We start from the raw sequence: 16778 nt of genomic DNA on the forward strand, positions 1-16778 counted from the left end.
CGAGCTGGTGTAGAATATGACATTGCACTGGATATTGTATGGCATTGTGACTGCAACCAGTTTAGAGAACTACTAGAACTGCAATTAACATTTAAAGATCAGATTGCTGGGTATAGCTACTTTGGCTTGACTGGTGAAATAGGAAGACCCTATTTGCAGGTGTGATGAAAATATATTTGGCTATATTTTAAACTCTTTATCTGTTTATATTCCAGGAAAATAGTTAGACATGCTTGGATATTAGAGGCAACACACCAGTTATTTATCTGTAGGTATTTTTTAAAGTAGATAGAATTTTGTTTATGGATAAAGAACATTTCCTTAGGAAAGGAGTAGTCACTCAGGATTTGAATTTAACTATATCATTTTCACAGAAAAAATAAAAAACTTAGGTGTACAAATTGAGCTAATTTGTCTTCCTAGTAGCCTGGCTAAAAACATGTGTCTAATGACTGTACAGTATTTAAGCTAGCACGAGTGCGATTTACATTTTTCAGGAATGGACAAATGAGGTTTTCAGTTTGGCAACAAACCTGCTGGCCCAGAACATGTCCAGGGACGCATTTCTGGAAAAAGCGTAAGTAGCTCTAATTTTATTGCTAAGGGTGTTACTTCATCTGAGTCAGTTTCCTTTCTCCTTTGTGAGTCTTTTGTTTATGCTCCACTGGCTTCTCACATTGATAAACATAAATTTCCCTGTGGGACTTGTTAGAGAACTGATATGTCCACTGTTTGGAATTGGAAGACTTCCAGGAAAGCTGGCTCTGTCCTCAGAATGGCATATCCGCGTTACACTGTGCTCCGCTGAATGTCAATGCCTTTGACACACAGTAAGGAGATACTTCCAAATCCTGGCAGCTGTACTCAGAACCAAAAATTATTCATTTCAGAGCATCTTTGGTCCTACATCTGCCTGTGTTGTATCAATTATTAATCTGAGGAAGAGAATGAACAACATATGGGACTCAATTCTGAGTCTGAGAAATTGTGATAGATGCTACTTAAATCAATAGGCTGATGTCCTGATTCCTGCCATGATAGACCACTGCAGCAAGGGTTAGTAAGAAAAGAGAAAAAGGATGTAGAGGAAAGAGCAGAATGAAAAAGAAAAGGAAAGAGAGCAAAACAGGATTACTCAATAGCTCTGGAATTACACAGTCTCTTCTGAAATTTATTTGACCAAGGAAAATAATGATCTCTGCCAGATGAGCAGCCAGGAAAGCTAGTTGTTTTCACTTTGGAAACTGTGGATGTCCAGGAGGCTGGGAAGCCTTGAAATCAAAACCACAAGCAGAAACATTACTAGGTGGTCCTTTATTTTATTTAACGACTTGCTCTCTTCGCTCTTCTTCTGTAAGACATCCCATCCCCATAGTTCCAGACTGAAGACTCCAGCCCACATTTCCTCACACCCGTCAGTGAGTTCCTTTACTGTGTCTTCACTCAAATACTCTTTCATGTGATCATCTCATCACTTTACTTTGTCACCTCAAGGACCCTTCCTATATCCTTTTCCCTCTTCCCCTTCCTTTATTACTCTTTTTTCATTTTCTTTGATCTTACCATTCTTCCTCTAACAGACATTTCTAGAACATCTGTTGTGCCACATAATGTTAATGAAAGGTGAGAAGAGGTAAATAAGATGTTTTACCTGAAACATTGCATAACTTGCAAAACATCTAGTTGGCTCATCCTATTTACTGCAAATGTCCATTTCCAATAGCTATGTCCCTGTGAATAGCTTCTATGTACATTCTAGACCATGCTTTTCAGTGAACACATTATAGGCATTTCTGTTGCACCTACACCTAGGTATGGGATTGCTGTGTCATAGTGAGAGCAGTTGGTAGTCCCAGTTTGCACACCCATCAACAGAGTTTGTAAGTTCTACGACTCCTTCTCTCTAGCCACATGTCCAGAAGCAGCTGAAGAGAAAAATGGAGTTGTATATTGACACAATGGAATACTATACAGTAATGAGAGGGAAAGATCTACAATGAAAAGCAAAAATATGGATGGATCTTTAAAACACAATATTGAGTGAAAGAAGCCAGACACAGAGTTCCCATTGTGGCTCATTGGGTTAAGGACCTGATGTAGTCTCCATGAGGATGCAAGTTCAATCCTGGCCTTGCTCAGTGGGTTAAGGATCTGGCGTTGCCACAAGCAGCAGTGTCGGTCACTTGGCTGGGGTATTGCCATAGCTGTGGCATAGGCCTCAGCTGCAGCTTCAATTCAACCCCTAGTTTAGGAACTTCCATATGCCACAGTTGTGACGATTAAAAAAAAAAAAAAAGAAGGAGAAGCCAGACACAAAAGAATGTGATTCAATTACATAAAGTACAAAAATAATCTGAGCTGTTCAAAGTCAGGATAATGGTTCCCATTTGGGGACAGGTTCTGGAAGTGGGCAAGAGAGGGGCTTCTTCTTGATTTGAATGCTGATTGCAGAAACTTGGGCAATTTGTGAAAATTCAGCAAAGAGTCCATATGCACGAGCCCTTTTCTGTGCATTTTGTTCTTCAATAAAAAGCTTTTTAGAAGTTAAACACTTGTTTCTGTTTCTCCAACAGCTATACTAAACTTAAGCTGCAAGTCACTCCAGAAGGACGCATTCCTCTCAAAAAGTAAGCTGCGTGAGCATTTCACATTATTCTCTTTTATTTTCCCCCTCAAAGATTTGAATCTGTGCCATGGCTCTGTTTTATTTCTCCACCGGCCCAAGTGGGAGCATGGGAATACATGGTAACCCCACCCACACACTACTTACGCACCTCAGGGTAGCTGGTTTTCTCATAGAGATTTCCTGGGCCTCCCCCCTTTCCTGTGGCATCACTTTCAAAACACACCAAAGCAGGAAGGGGTTGGAGGGGGTGGAACTTTACTGCTAAACCCAAAAGACCATCTGAGACCCAGGTCTATTCTAGGAATGGAAACTGAGTGACCTTGGTGCCTCTTTCTACCACAATGACATTAGCCTCAAAGCAGGGGTTGCAAATTCAAATGTCAACAGAAGCCAGGCAGGGAACATACATGATGAAGCAGCCCAGGAGCAGGAAAGAAAACTGAAGCATGAAATCCCATCAAAAGGAGAAAAGGACAACTCAGCTCCACCATGTTCCCTGTGGGACTGGTGGGCTCCAGACACTAGATTTCCTAATGTTTCAATAGAACTCATAAATCCAAATTATTATAGTACATTGTCCAGTACTTAAATTATATATATATATATATATATATATAAAATGTGTATGTGTGTGTGTGTGTGTTTTTTAATTTTATTGGAGTATAGTTGACTTACAATGTTGTTAGTTTCAGGGGTACAGCAAAATGAATGGGTTGTACGTTTACACATATCTATTCCTTCTCAGATTGCTTGCCCACACAGGTTATTATAGAATATTGAATAGATTTTCCCATGCTATACAGTAGGTCCTTGTTAGTTATCTACTTTATATATAGTAGTGTGTATATGTTAATCCCAAACTCCTAATTTATCCCTCCCTCCCATGTTTCCCTTTTGATAACCATAAATTTGTTTTTCAAATCTGTGAGTCTGTTTCTGTTTTGAAATTAGTTCCTTTGTATCATTTTTTTAGATTCCACATTTAAGTAATATAGTATGACATTTGACTTTCTCGCTCTGATTTATTTCACTTAGTATGATAGTCTCTAAGTCCATCCACGTTGCTTTTAATACTAAACTACTAACCAAAGAAAGCACATCTCTAGACCGTATTCAGCCAAAAGCCTTTAACCTTTAACTTACTAGCTACCAATGGTCTTCTGCTCCTAAAAATATTAAATTAGTAGTAATAATTAATACTATTAATATATTATTATTAATAATATTAACAGTATACACCTTTAGAGCAGTGGGTAGCAGAAAGGAGAGATTGTTGTCAAGGATATTTATTTTAGTGCTTAATCCTAGAGGTTATTTAATGTTTTTTAATTGGGTCATCACCAGAATATTAATTTTTCTATTAGACACTTTGATTTTAAAAAGCACACACATAGATCTTTCAGAGCACATATGCTGATGTGGAATAATATCTTTAAAGTTCTTTAAAGATCAATGATAAAGAGGGTTGATTTAATGGAATGCTTCAGCTGGTGTTATCTACAAGTGTGATCCGCATGCCTTTTAAGTGTCTCTCACATGGTATGCTTTCACTTCACAGCATATACCGCTTGTTCTCAGCAGACCGGAAGCGAGTGGAAACCGCTTTAGAGGCTTGCAGTCTTCCATCTTCAAGGGTAAGCATGTTACCTTCCCCAAGCTAGCACCAAAAAATAGCCCTAAATAATCATACTAAAATAATACATCTTGTCCCAGTATTACCCAAACATTTTTTTTTAAATTAAGAAGCTCTTAGGACTTATTCATTAAAATTTACAATATATGAGAAAAAAAAAAAGGAGTTCCTGTTGTGGCACTGCAGAAACGAAGCCAACTAGGAACAATGAGGTTTCAGGTTCAATCCCTGGCCTCACTCAGTGGATTATAATTAGGAAGATTTAAAAGTATTAATTTCATCTTATCCTGCCCTTTTTAAACATCTAAGTTTAAGATTTAGAAGTTAATAAACAATTAGAATGGTAGTACATATGTGTAAGTAAATATATTAACATACCATGCAGGACAGTGTTCAAAAGACTTGCTGAGAGGGGTGCAGGATCAAAACAGGTGGGAGACTGCCTACTTTGTTCAATGGTGGTTAAACAGATGAAGGGACAAACAAAGAAGTAACATGCTTTTGGTTTTTTTTCCCCAATGCATTCAAGACATTCAATATACATTATCACATAAAATAATCTGCCTTCATTTCAATGCATTTCTACACACCTGGCTCTTAAAAAAATGAGATGTCAGCATTGTTTCTGGGGTAATAGAGTCTTGCATAAAACGTTTTTCTTGTGCTATATGCAGAATTCTCCTTTCTATTGCAAATTACTTTTATCCTAGTATCTAAGCAACAAGTAAGCAAAAATAACACTTATACCCAAAGAACCTTTGAGCCTCTTGAAACAAGCTGAGGTGACATTAAAGTTGCACTGAATGAAGCTGAGAAGCCATTCTGAAACCTAAGATTAAGTTATGAAAAGTATCAAGGGCTCTTGCACCAATTGCATCAGCCAGTTCTTCCTGTGAATCTTTTCCAGAAAAGTGAAGTTTAGGGAGTTCCCACTGCACCACAGCGAGTTAAAGTATCCCACATCATCTCTGTGGCGCTGGGATTCCATCCCCAGGCCAGCACAGTGAGTTAAGAATCCAGCATTGCCGCAGCTGCAGCACAGGTTACAGCTGAAGCTGGGATTCAATCCCTAGCAGGTGAACTTCCATATCCCTCCGGTGCAGCTAAAAAAAAAAAAAGAAAAAAAAAAAGAAAAAAAGTAAAGTTTATTGACAACTTTGGTAGGTAACAAGGAAAAAAGCGTAACTCTCCATTATCTATTTTTGGGTCTCTGCACCAAAAAAGCTGCTGACGCTTCAAACACTGGGCAGAGCTATGGAAAGTTTCCCCAAACATTTAACCTTCACCTTAATATGCAAAAGATAATGATCAGACTTGTTTATTATTGCTTTTTGGTTTGATGCTTTACATGAGGAATAATATAACATTTAAGGTCCTGTCATTGACTCAACAAATATTTATTGAACTCTTACTACGTGTTTTTCATCACTAAGAACATGGTAGGAGCAAAATGAAGTTCCAGTGCCAGGATTCAAGGACCATAGAGTCTCTGAGAGCTGGTCAGACATGTGACTGACACTGTAAATGGAGGGAACTCCATGAACAAAAGGCATGAGCCCTGCCATTGAGAATAAGAGAAGCTCATTCCAGAAAAAAGAAAAGAACATATACAAAACTCTGAGGCTGGAAATAACTCAGCATATTACAGAACACTGTATTTAAGCATGAAAAGAAATCATGAGACATGAGTTTAGAAAAAAGTGCAAAGAATTTTTTTCCTCTGTAGTTGCTCCTGATTTGACCTTTAACTGGAAAATAGCTTGCAGGAAAAAAATGATCAAAATTGTTAACTTATTATAAACCTATCTAAGGGAAAGAAAGACTAGGAAAATGAAGCTGAATAGAAAATCAAATCCATCAATCAACTCTCTGTAAATTGCAATTTTCTAAACAATTAGATTCTGACTATTCAGTCAATAGATATAAATTGAGTCTTTACAATCCACTATGTCTATTGGAGTTTCACACTTTCAGACCAATTTCAACTGGATTCAATTGAGATTCAAATAACAGAAGTTATATTTAAATTGAAAAAATATTTATCTTTCTTAAATTAAACATTGTGACAATTTTCTGAAAACAAATTGGAGATATTTTAAAAATATCATCAACTTCCATCATGAAGTTTTGAAAGCTCATTATTCATAGTAAAGTGTACTTTTATAGAATTAAGAATGCTATAAAAATATCTAAAAATCGAAGTCAGTTTTGGAGCTAGGAAATAAATGTTTCCTTGAGCTGAGCTGACTATATTTTAAATCCTTATTGTAATTTCATATGTAGAGAACAGTGGCTTCAAAATTTAACCACTAATTAGCAAAAAAAAAAAAAAAAAGGATTTGAACAAGAGGTGTTTTCAATACTCCACAGAAAGTAGAGAAGGTTACTTAAATGGCAGCTAGTACTGCGTATCTAGAGGCCTCATATAGCCGGCAGTGATTCAAACTAGATTTAATTGTGTTCTGTAAATAGATACATTACCAGAAACACAGTGGATATCCTGTTGAGATTTTTTAAACATTATCTTTGTGCACATTGTTAGGGATAATTAATGCACTTGAACTTGTATCCTGACCAACATGATCCACTGAAATAACACATTCCTTAAAGGGTGCTCCTTTAGAGATTTCAATTGCTTGCCAAAGTTACCTTAATTGTTAAAACTAGTACTCTCTCTAAAGAGAGACAAAGCAATTACTGTCTTCTATTAATAACCAAACAAATTCTCCAGTCAGATCTTTGAGGACATTTCCATATTCAGAAAACTACTACTTTACCCACAAACTTTTTGAGAACAGAAAATAGTTTACGTGCATCAAATTCCCTTTGAGGTTTATTAACTTGAAAAAAAGAAAAGAAAAAGAAAACCTCAGTGACATTTGAAATCATATTATAGTCTTGGCATAGCCTTGGCCTTTTAGTGAAGAAGATAGTAATAAATCCATGTATTTTTTAAAATAATACAGTTTACTACAGTTGTCAACATACACGTAATATGAAAGAAAATAGAGATTATTTTGGATTTAAAGAATTCCATAAATTTTACTAAAAGATACCCTGAATAAAATTTACAAAACAGCTTCTCTCAGGATAATTGTAATATGCTGCCTTTCCCCTATGCCCAGGATGTAAATGAGAAATACAGTTATTTATTCAGCTGTGATTCTTAAAACACTGACATCAAGATTCCATTTTAGAACCACACCAAGTATTTGATTCGTTATGAATAGTTTACTTGTAATTATTTCATGTACTCTCTGGCTAACTCAACTTTTGATTTATAGCTGTAGAACAAAAATACTGAGACTAGGTTGAAACTCTGAATTTCCTAGGAAATACTTCATCAACTAGTCAAGATAAAATAGGTCTGGGGACTCTTTATTCATTAGAGTCTACAGAATCAAATTAATATATTTTTGAATAACATGTTTATGAGAGTTAAATACCTATTTAGTATAGAATTATTGTTTAAAAGCTACAAAAATATAAAGGAGAAAGTACAAACATCCAAAATTTGACATGAAATTTAGTTTTATGGATTACAGTGTAAGTTAAGGAATCAAGCAACAAGGATTTGAAACATAGCAAACCACCCCCTGAACTTGAGGCCTTAGACAATTTCAACCTCCCAACTCCCTAGTATTTATATCTATAAAAGGGGTCACTAGTCATGCCAAACTCATAGCGTTGATATGGGATTAATGAAAACATTTAAGTAAAGCTCATAGAACCATACACTTGGCACACAGTAAGTACTCGACAAATATTAATTCTTATTATCCTCTGAGTATTTTTTCACATCTACATATGATTTTCTCTCTCTGTCTCTGTCTCTCTCTCTCTCTTTTTTTTTTTTTTTTTTTTGTCTTTTGTCATTTTAGGGCCATACCAATAACATGTGGAAGTTCCCAGGCTAGGGGTCGAATCAGAGCTGCAGCTGCTGGCGTACTCCATAGCCACAGTCTTTTTTTACTTTTAATTTGGCATATGGGTATATCTTAACCTTGTCTTTGGAATCTAGAAATGCAAATACCACCAGTACTGTTATCATATTTAAAAAAAAAAAAATCTCCTGCCTTTTGAGGGACTTCATAGACAAGCATGGAATTAGAGCAACTCCATTTTTAAAGTATGGAAATTATTGTAGTTTCTGGAATAAATGGGCCTGATTCAGACTAACTAGGCCTTCTTAATTCTTCCTCCAAAAGCTTTTGATAGCCATGGCAACGAATAATCACTGACAATCAGTTTTGTGTTAGAGTCATGATGTGGTGAATCTAGTCCTGGCCAATAAAAGAGAAGACCTAAGGTCTGGCCCCATCCCCTGGGTTCATCCAACAAACATTGATTAGGTATATATCACATGCTAGGCATCATTCTGGGGACACAAGGGAATGAAGATATTGCCATTTTACTCATAAACACACAGTCTAATAGATCATCAGAAATATTAAAATAAAGGGAAATTGTGTGATGGATGCTATAAGGAAGGTGGATTGTGCACACACACAAAAAAGAATGTGTGTCATCTCTACCTAGTCTGGTCAGGAAACAGAGGAGAATTTGAACTTTGAGTGTGATCTTCAGAGAATGAAACCTTGGGCTTCCTCCTGCTCAAACAGGACGCAATGAATTTGTGCTATCCACTTCACCAAGTCATGAGATCCAAGAAAAGAAAATAAGTGAATGAGCTTTGCAAATGTCATCCTTATTTAAAATGTAAGAAATTAAACGTAGCATTGCCCACAGCTTTCCCCTGAAGATCTCCCCCATACTCTTAACTATCAATGATGCTCATTTTAACTTATTTCTCCAACATATTTTTTTCTCCCATTTTCACTCATTGACCCAAAGGGTATCCTCATCAGTTAAGATGGGGCAAGAAACAAATGAAGCTGTATTGAAATGTTTTCCATTTTCTATATGCTAATATCCAACTGATAATAAAATAAAATGTTGTGTTCATTCAGTTATCTCATCAATTTGTCCTCTTTCATAGGAAGTCCTAATTCATAGATGGTAAATAAAAAATGGTTAAAGTTTAGCATATTGTTTGATGAAATTATGTGTATGGAATCTTATGCAAACGGCTTTAGGTGAATCCAATCAGTGGAAAGCATACTTGCTCTCAATGCCCACCGTTTTCATAAGTTATATTCATTCATTTAGTAAATATTTATCGTGGATCTGCTCCATGTTACAGAGATTGAGCAGTTAACAAGCAATGCACGAGTCCTAGCTTGTGCTGATCTGCAGGTTAGCAAATAATACAGAGACCTGTATAGCTGGAAGCACAAAAACGTTAAATAAGTATTAAAACATGAAACAAGCGTATTTGAAGCACAGACAAGCACAGATTCGAAGACAAAACTAAGTCTAGGAGGAGGAGATTTTAGGCTAAGACAAGAAAGGAGAGAAAAAAAAGAAGTCACTAAGAAAAGGAAGACAATAATTGATATCCTTAGACAAAATCTGTTCAAGTTCATCTGGGAGAGGTTGTGGGGAGGAGGGTGCACAGTGAACTCTAAATAGTAACTAGACAGTAGGGAGAGTGAGAGAACACGTTTGAGGTTCATTTTATCCAGTGAAGTCTGATGCTTGAGTTGGCCAGCAGAGCCACTGAGTATTCCCTTGAGCTTTATTTTAAATCTCTCCTCCCTGTATCTCTCAGCCAAAGAGTAAAATAAAGAGGTTCATTTGTAGCTATTTTCAAAATTACTTAAAAGAGACAAGGTGGCACTAAAATAAATAAATAAAGTGCATTCTCTAAGCCAAAAGGATTGTTTTCATTTTGTAAATTAAGTAGAATTTTGGAAACCTCATTACAGGTTATACTTGTCCCCATTTTATGCGTGGCAAAACACCATGAAACAGTTCATGGGGATTGCCCATTGTTCTTGGATTTGGCCATTTGTGCTCATGATTTCAAAGTTGGTGTCCATGTAACTAAGCTTAATGGTGTAATAATGCACCTTGCTATATAGAAATGATACTTGCGTTGGTGGGTTATCTCGAAATTCTCTTTTGAAAAACAGATTTTTTTTTTCTTGCTCTGTAAATCGACTTAGTAAAGAAAATATTATTTTACTTGTTCCTTCCTCAAATAGGGGACTCCTGCTGTCTGACAAGTGGTGAGCTAAGTTTTCTTATCTGTTCGCAAGCAGTGTACAGTCTCAGACAATAATTCAGACAGCAATTTTTAGATATTTCTATAAAGGTACATTTCAAACAGATGAATATGGTAAAAGGAAGGGTGTTTTCTTTGGTTTGAAGGCTTGAAAATAAAAATAATCATATAAACACATACCTGAAATAGGAAAACCGACATGAATAATGTCCTTCCTGTTAACAAAGGCTTGAATACATGCTTCCTGTTTCCATGGCAGCCCGACTAAACAGAAAAATAAGTCATAGAAGTCACTTTTCATATCAATAACTTGCTTTCCAAACACTAGGGCCAAAAGGAGTCAGTGAGAAATCCTGACTGATGTCCTACCTATGAAAACTGTTTTGCAACTTATCAGATGATTTAAACCAGAAGGAACAGTTTGGAAAAAAAAAGACACAAAATTGGAATTGTATGTTTTCATTTTGAAATGGCTTTCTCCAGGTTCTTTACTTTAAAAAAAAGGTAATCATTCAAAAGTCTTGGAGTCCTCTTGTTCTTCAGCGGCTTGGGTTGCTGCTGTAGTGTGGGTTCAGTCCCTGGCCAGGGAACTTCCACATGCTGCAGGAGCAGCCAAAATTAATTAATTAATTAATGAGAAATAAAAATGAGATTAAAGCCACCAATAAAATAAAAATCTGAACAGACTGTTTTCACTAGGTCTGACTTACTTTAGTAAAGGTACTTTAAAAAATTGCCTTAGCATCCCTTTAGAAGAAGAAAACTTCTAAGCTTAAAATATAACAACAACAAACATAAAATAAGACTTTTTATACCTCAAAGCCAGTGTCCAAGTCAACTCTACAGCTGGTCTTATAGATGTTTATTGAATGTTTACCCTGACCTCCAAGAAGAAAGATAAGAGGAAGGAAGGAGGGAGGGAAGGAAGGGAAAGAGAGAGAGATGAAAGAGGGAGACGGGAAGATAACGAAGAAAAAGACCATTTACTGACCCTCTTGTTTTATTCCCCAGAATGATTCGATACCTCAAGAAGATTTCACTCCAGAAGTGTACAGAGTTTTCCTGAACAACCTTTGTCCTCGACCTGAAATTGATAACATCTTTTCTGAATTGTAAGGCAACACATTTTAATCCACTTGTTCTGGCTTGCAGTGGTACTCAGGGCAGTTAGGGCAGGATTTTGAGCAGAAGAGGGGATTGAAGAACCTCTTTGTACACAATGAATAAAGCAGTGCTTCTGTGTAATTTTTTGGAGACAATCACACATTCCTACCCTTGAGATTCAACCACTGCTTTGAATGGGTGAAGTTTGTTGTGATTGGTTGCACGGTATAGTTTTCATGTCCTCAGGGGCCTCTGTGGTTTGAAGATTATGGCTAGAACAGAGTAGCATCTAGGCTTATTCAGAGGAGATAGTTTCATGCTGCCTGGAACCAGTCATTTTACCTCTTTGCATTGCACTAATGAAATGAAAAATTTGGATGGAAAATTAGTTGATTTTATGTTAGAAATTATATAGGCATTCTTTTTTTAATGAATGAAAAAAAGTAACAAAGCAAATATAGGGAAATAGCAATTTACCTTTCTGGATATACTGAAATCTACATGATTCAGTTCAATCCGAAGTTGATAAACTGGATTCCCCCCACTGTGGCACAACAGGGTCTGAGGTGTCTCTGCAGCACCAGGACACAGGTTCAATCCCCACCCAGCACAGTGGGTTCAAGGATCCAGAGTTGCCACAGCTGCGGCTCAGATCTGATCTCTGGCATGGGAATTCCATATGCTGAGGGGTGGCCAAAAATGAAAACAAACAAAAACAATGGAAACAAGCAAACAGTCAGTGCTAAGACTCATACTGGATTACTCACTTTGTCGTGTTCATTGCCATCAATTATTTATTGAATATCTGCAACATCTGTACCATTGAACTTGCCTTTGGATTATCAACAGGATAGAAATGGGAAGTTTGAATCACACTATATTGCAGGGTTATAGACTCTTACAGAAGCATAATTTTAATGAAAAGAAAAATGTGCCCAAACGTATTTTTTTTTTAGTAATGAGTGATAAATATAGGTTTAAATGATTAAGTGGGCAATGAGAATTTGATGACTAAACCGAAAGTTTAGTATCATAATCAAAAAACAATCTATACTTTTGTGTTCCATTTAGAGTTATGTGTCTTCACACACAAGATGCAATGTTTCCCTACTGTGGTTTTCTTATGCACCTGGTAGAGTTCAAGGGCATTGGGATTTTGTGGCAGTGATTATCCCATAGAGATAAAGCAGTTGTGATGGAACAATACACTGTTTTTAGGCCAAGATAGGAATCCCAATATAGCATGTCTTGCCAGGTATGCAGGAATTTGTTAACATGCAGGTAAATGCAAGCATATGGACAAGACTTGAAGGAAGAATATTCTAATTACTTGGTTTGTAATTGTTTTTAGTGGTGCCAAAAGCAAACCATACCTTACAGTTGATCAGATGATGGATTTTATCAATCTAAAACAGAGAGATCCCCGGCTAAACGAAATACTTTACCCACCCTTAAAGCAAGAGCAAGTTCAAGTGCTGATTGAGAAGTATGAACCCAACAGCAGCCTCGCCAAAAAAGGTCAGTCCACTTCATTGCACTAGAGTGAAACTCAAGTTCTCATTGTGAGTGGGCCACTCCTGGTAGTCAGGAACATCAAGGATCATTTAGAGCAGTTTCTCACATTTGTATGCCTGCTTTTCTTTCTGTCTTAAATCACTGATGGTTTGGAGTTCCTGTTGTGGCTCAGTGGGTTGAGGTTCCACTCACTGGCCCAAGCAGATGCAGCTCAAATCTGGCATTGCTGTGGCTGTGGTTTAGGCCTGCAGCTGCCACTCCAATTGGACCCCTAGCCTGGGAACTTCCACTGTGGGTGAAGCCCTTAAAAAAAAAAAAAAAAAATGGTGATTTAATCATAGGATTTTTTTTTAACTTTGATATGTGATGTTTTTGTTATTATTATGTATATGTGTGTATGTAACATTGTTTTTTAAATTTCTAATTATTTGCTTTGTTTTAAATTTCTCAGTGACTGAATGCATCTTTTTTTTCAAACAGGAATTTCATGATCTTAAAGGTTGCCCTCTTGAGTCTGTTTCTAGTTCTCTGACATGTCCCAGAGTTTTTTCTAAATCTCTAAAACTAAAGAGAACATTCAGTCCATCAGACCTTTATCTTATTCTAGTATACACTATTGATGAATTTTTCCACTTGAAAAAATATTATAAACTTTGGCATTCTGTGTTAAAAAAAAAAGTGTTTGTAGAAAAAAATTGGTATCAGAAAGACAGCACTAAGTTTCCTAAAAGTCATTATATTTTTGATTCTGGAGAAATGACTTGCTAAAATGAGATTATGAAGACTTAATTGCTGGAGTTTTCAATTATATGTGGCATCATTGCCTTGAACAGGATCATCAGCTGTTCCTTTACCAGTAAGACAGTCTTATCTGGATTGAAATACCTTCACTGAGAAAATTAGTGTATTATCACTGAAGTTATTGTAAATTGCCTAGATAGTCCATAGGGAGAAAATAAAGTGCAATTAACCAATTATTAAGAAGAAATAAATTTTACATTAATATGCAAGCAATTTGTAACTAACAAAAAGCTCTAGCAAACTTATGGTTATTAATAAGAGTGGTTATCATAAAAGTAGATTAAGAAGTTTTTAAACTTCTGTATGTTTTCTGGAACTGGTCCTCTAAGTGAACAATGAAATTATTAAGTATCAAAGTAAAATCTTATCATTAATTTTATCCTACTATTATTAGTTGGGAATTTATGGATGATTTTTTTTTAGTTCTCGGTTTTATTATTTTACATATTTTGGCTTTAGTTTCTTCGTCAGGCACTTTGCCTTTGTTGTTGTCATCATGCCTTCTTATTCATTGTTTTAAAGTTTCATTGATATATAGTTGATTAACAAGGTTGTGAAAATTTCTGCTGTACAACAGTTGATTCAGTTAGACATATTCATACACCCATTCTCTTTCAAATTCTTTTCATCATCATTCTTAATTGTTGCCCAGGTCAAAGGAAACAACTGACCCAACAGTACATGTTGGCATTGCCTGGCCTGCCCCCACAACCTCCTCAGATCTGACTGTCTTTCTTCTCTGGTGCCACAGAGATGGGATTTCTCCTTTGCAAGAAGCATGGAACAACTCCTTAGAGATTTTGCCCAGATAGATTGACAGTTCCCTTCTAAAATCCAAACTTCACCAAAAATACCTAACGCATTTGACAAGACCTCAAAAACGGCTAGCCCATGACACCAGCAAAGCAAAAAGCTTTTGTGAAACCACTGAGGCACTACAAAACCTAAACGTTGACCTTTTCTCCTCCCTTCACACCACACTGCTGATGGTCCATGCTTCATCTAGCAAGGGATGCACCATACATCATACTCTGAGGATACAAAGAAAAAAAAAATTGCAATAGGTTCTTATACAACCATCTCAATCCTGGAAGATCCAATTTTTATTCTCATGGAAATTAAGACTCTGTCTCTTAGCATCTGCAGGAGTATTTAGTGCCATCTTATAGCTGTACTAGATATGACTTCCATAATCCTGATAGACACAAATTCATGTATACTTAAAATAGCAACTTTGTTTTTCTACAATTTAATGACATTGATCATGAAGCCTCTGTGTCAGCCTTGATGCGATTATTTCAACTCACAGCATTTATTTCTCAAACATAAAACACCAGTAGGAAGATGAACGTGAGATGTCTCATACCAAGTTATTTTGTTTGCTGAATTGGCCCTGTTTATGTGAACATAGACAATTAGAGAGGATTGTCTTATTATTCTATAAACTGTTGTTTCAGAGTCAAAAAGATAACAATTTTGAAATCTTCATTTGTAGGAAAAAGAAATTGATGGGTTAGACCTCAATTTTTTAGTAACCAAGAGTTTGAAATATTTTTTCTGATGATAAATGTCATTTTTTTACTTGATTTTGCAGCTTATATTTGATGTTTGACTTTAAGATCTTTACAGGAACTCCTTTCTATTACAAAGTACAAACTGAAAGTGTTTATTATATGGCTTCAATATGATAACTGATATGCAAGGAAATTAGCTCTCATTTATCATGGGACTTTCAAAATATACCTTGTCATTTTGCAAAGAAACAAACCAAGGCTTAGAGGTCAAATGACTGACCTAAGATCTCCTACCAGGGTGCTCTTTAAGAAAGCAAAGTTTTTAACTTTCAGTCAACTAGTTAATATGTTTTGATCAATAAACACATAAGAAAAGAGAGAAATTTAACGTAACATTATCATTTTTTCTGCTGCAGCTTACATTTTGAGTAGTTCTTCAAATGTGCCCAAGGATTAATTAAATTAGCCCATAAACTCAGTCTCATTTATCTGAAAAAGACACTTCCATATTGCCTATATTTAATATAAAATTACAGGAATAAGATATATATATAATATACTATACACATATACATAAATATACATATACTCTCTGATATCGAGAAAGTTATATTTTAAAGTAGGTGTTAAACAAAGAAGGAATACACAAAGTTGACATATGCTGGTGTTTAGTTTTTATTTGCATTTTATATAGTTTTTACATAAAAGGAAATTGAAAATTAAATGAAAAATTTTCAATGTGACTAAAAGCCTAATGGCTAAATCTGAGCATAGGTGAGCTGACTGATGGCGCAGCACCTGCGAGTGCGAGGTGAAAATTCAGGTGAGATAACAGATGGTGATGCATCATGGGCCTGCTGTCATTAGTATGTGAGCCACATTTCCACGCTGGAATTTCTGTTCCTGGATGTACATATTGGTTATAAATAATCAGAAGATTTCTGTGCAGTCTAAGGCCAAATGTTTAACATGTTTGGGTTTCACAGAGTTGGAATCTTGTTGCAGAAGATACTGTTCTCAAGGGAGTTAGGTTTATTTTTACAAGTAAAAATCACACACTGGAAAACACTGTGGCCCCAGATCAACAAATGTTTTTTTCTTGCCATGCTGTTTGCACTGTAGGCCTAATGGTGCTTAACACAGGATTACACAGTGACCCCTGCCTCTTCCAAACCAAAGGGTTATGACTGTCACTTTGAAGACTAATGTCTTGGAGGTTTTTTTTTTTAAATCATTTAAACTCTTTAGAAGAAAGGCAGTGGGTACAATTAATATGAAAAAAATGAAATCGTTATATTTGTACCTTAGACCTTTAGATTCTGTGCCTGTAAAAGAAGGCCAAATTTTGATAAAATAAACTGCCAGATCAAAAGAAAACAGTTGACGGAGTTCTCTCATGGCTCAGAGGCTTAAGGATCTGGCATTGTCACTGCAGCAGCTCAGGTCACTACTGTGGCA

At 36.0% G+C, this 16778-nt stretch overlaps 1 protein-coding gene across 4 annotated transcripts in view; it reads left to right on the forward strand.

Annotated features, from left to right (window-relative positions):
• The window catches only part of PLCB1 (phospholipase C beta 1), a 738118-nt gene that overhangs the window by 506878 nt on the left and 214462 nt on the right, over positions 1-16778 (forward strand). For all 4 annotated transcript variants that reach the window (XM_021077401.1, XM_021077400.1, XM_021077402.1 and 1 more), the window contains 5 exons: positions 498-577; positions 2574-2627; positions 4185-4260; positions 11398-11498; positions 12842-13008. In XM_021077401.1, the coding sequence (XP_020933060.1) occupies positions 498-577; positions 2574-2627; positions 4185-4260; positions 11398-11498; positions 12842-13008 (478 nt within the window). The remainder of the gene's footprint in view (positions 1-497; positions 578-2573; positions 2628-4184; positions 4261-11397; positions 11499-12841; positions 13009-16778) is intronic.

The sequence above is a fragment of the Sus scrofa genome, chromosome 17, assembly GCF_000003025.6.
Source record: "Sus scrofa isolate TJ Tabasco breed Duroc chromosome 17, Sscrofa11.1, whole genome shotgun sequence".
NCBI lineage: Eukaryota > Metazoa > Chordata > Mammalia > Artiodactyla > Suidae > Sus > Sus scrofa.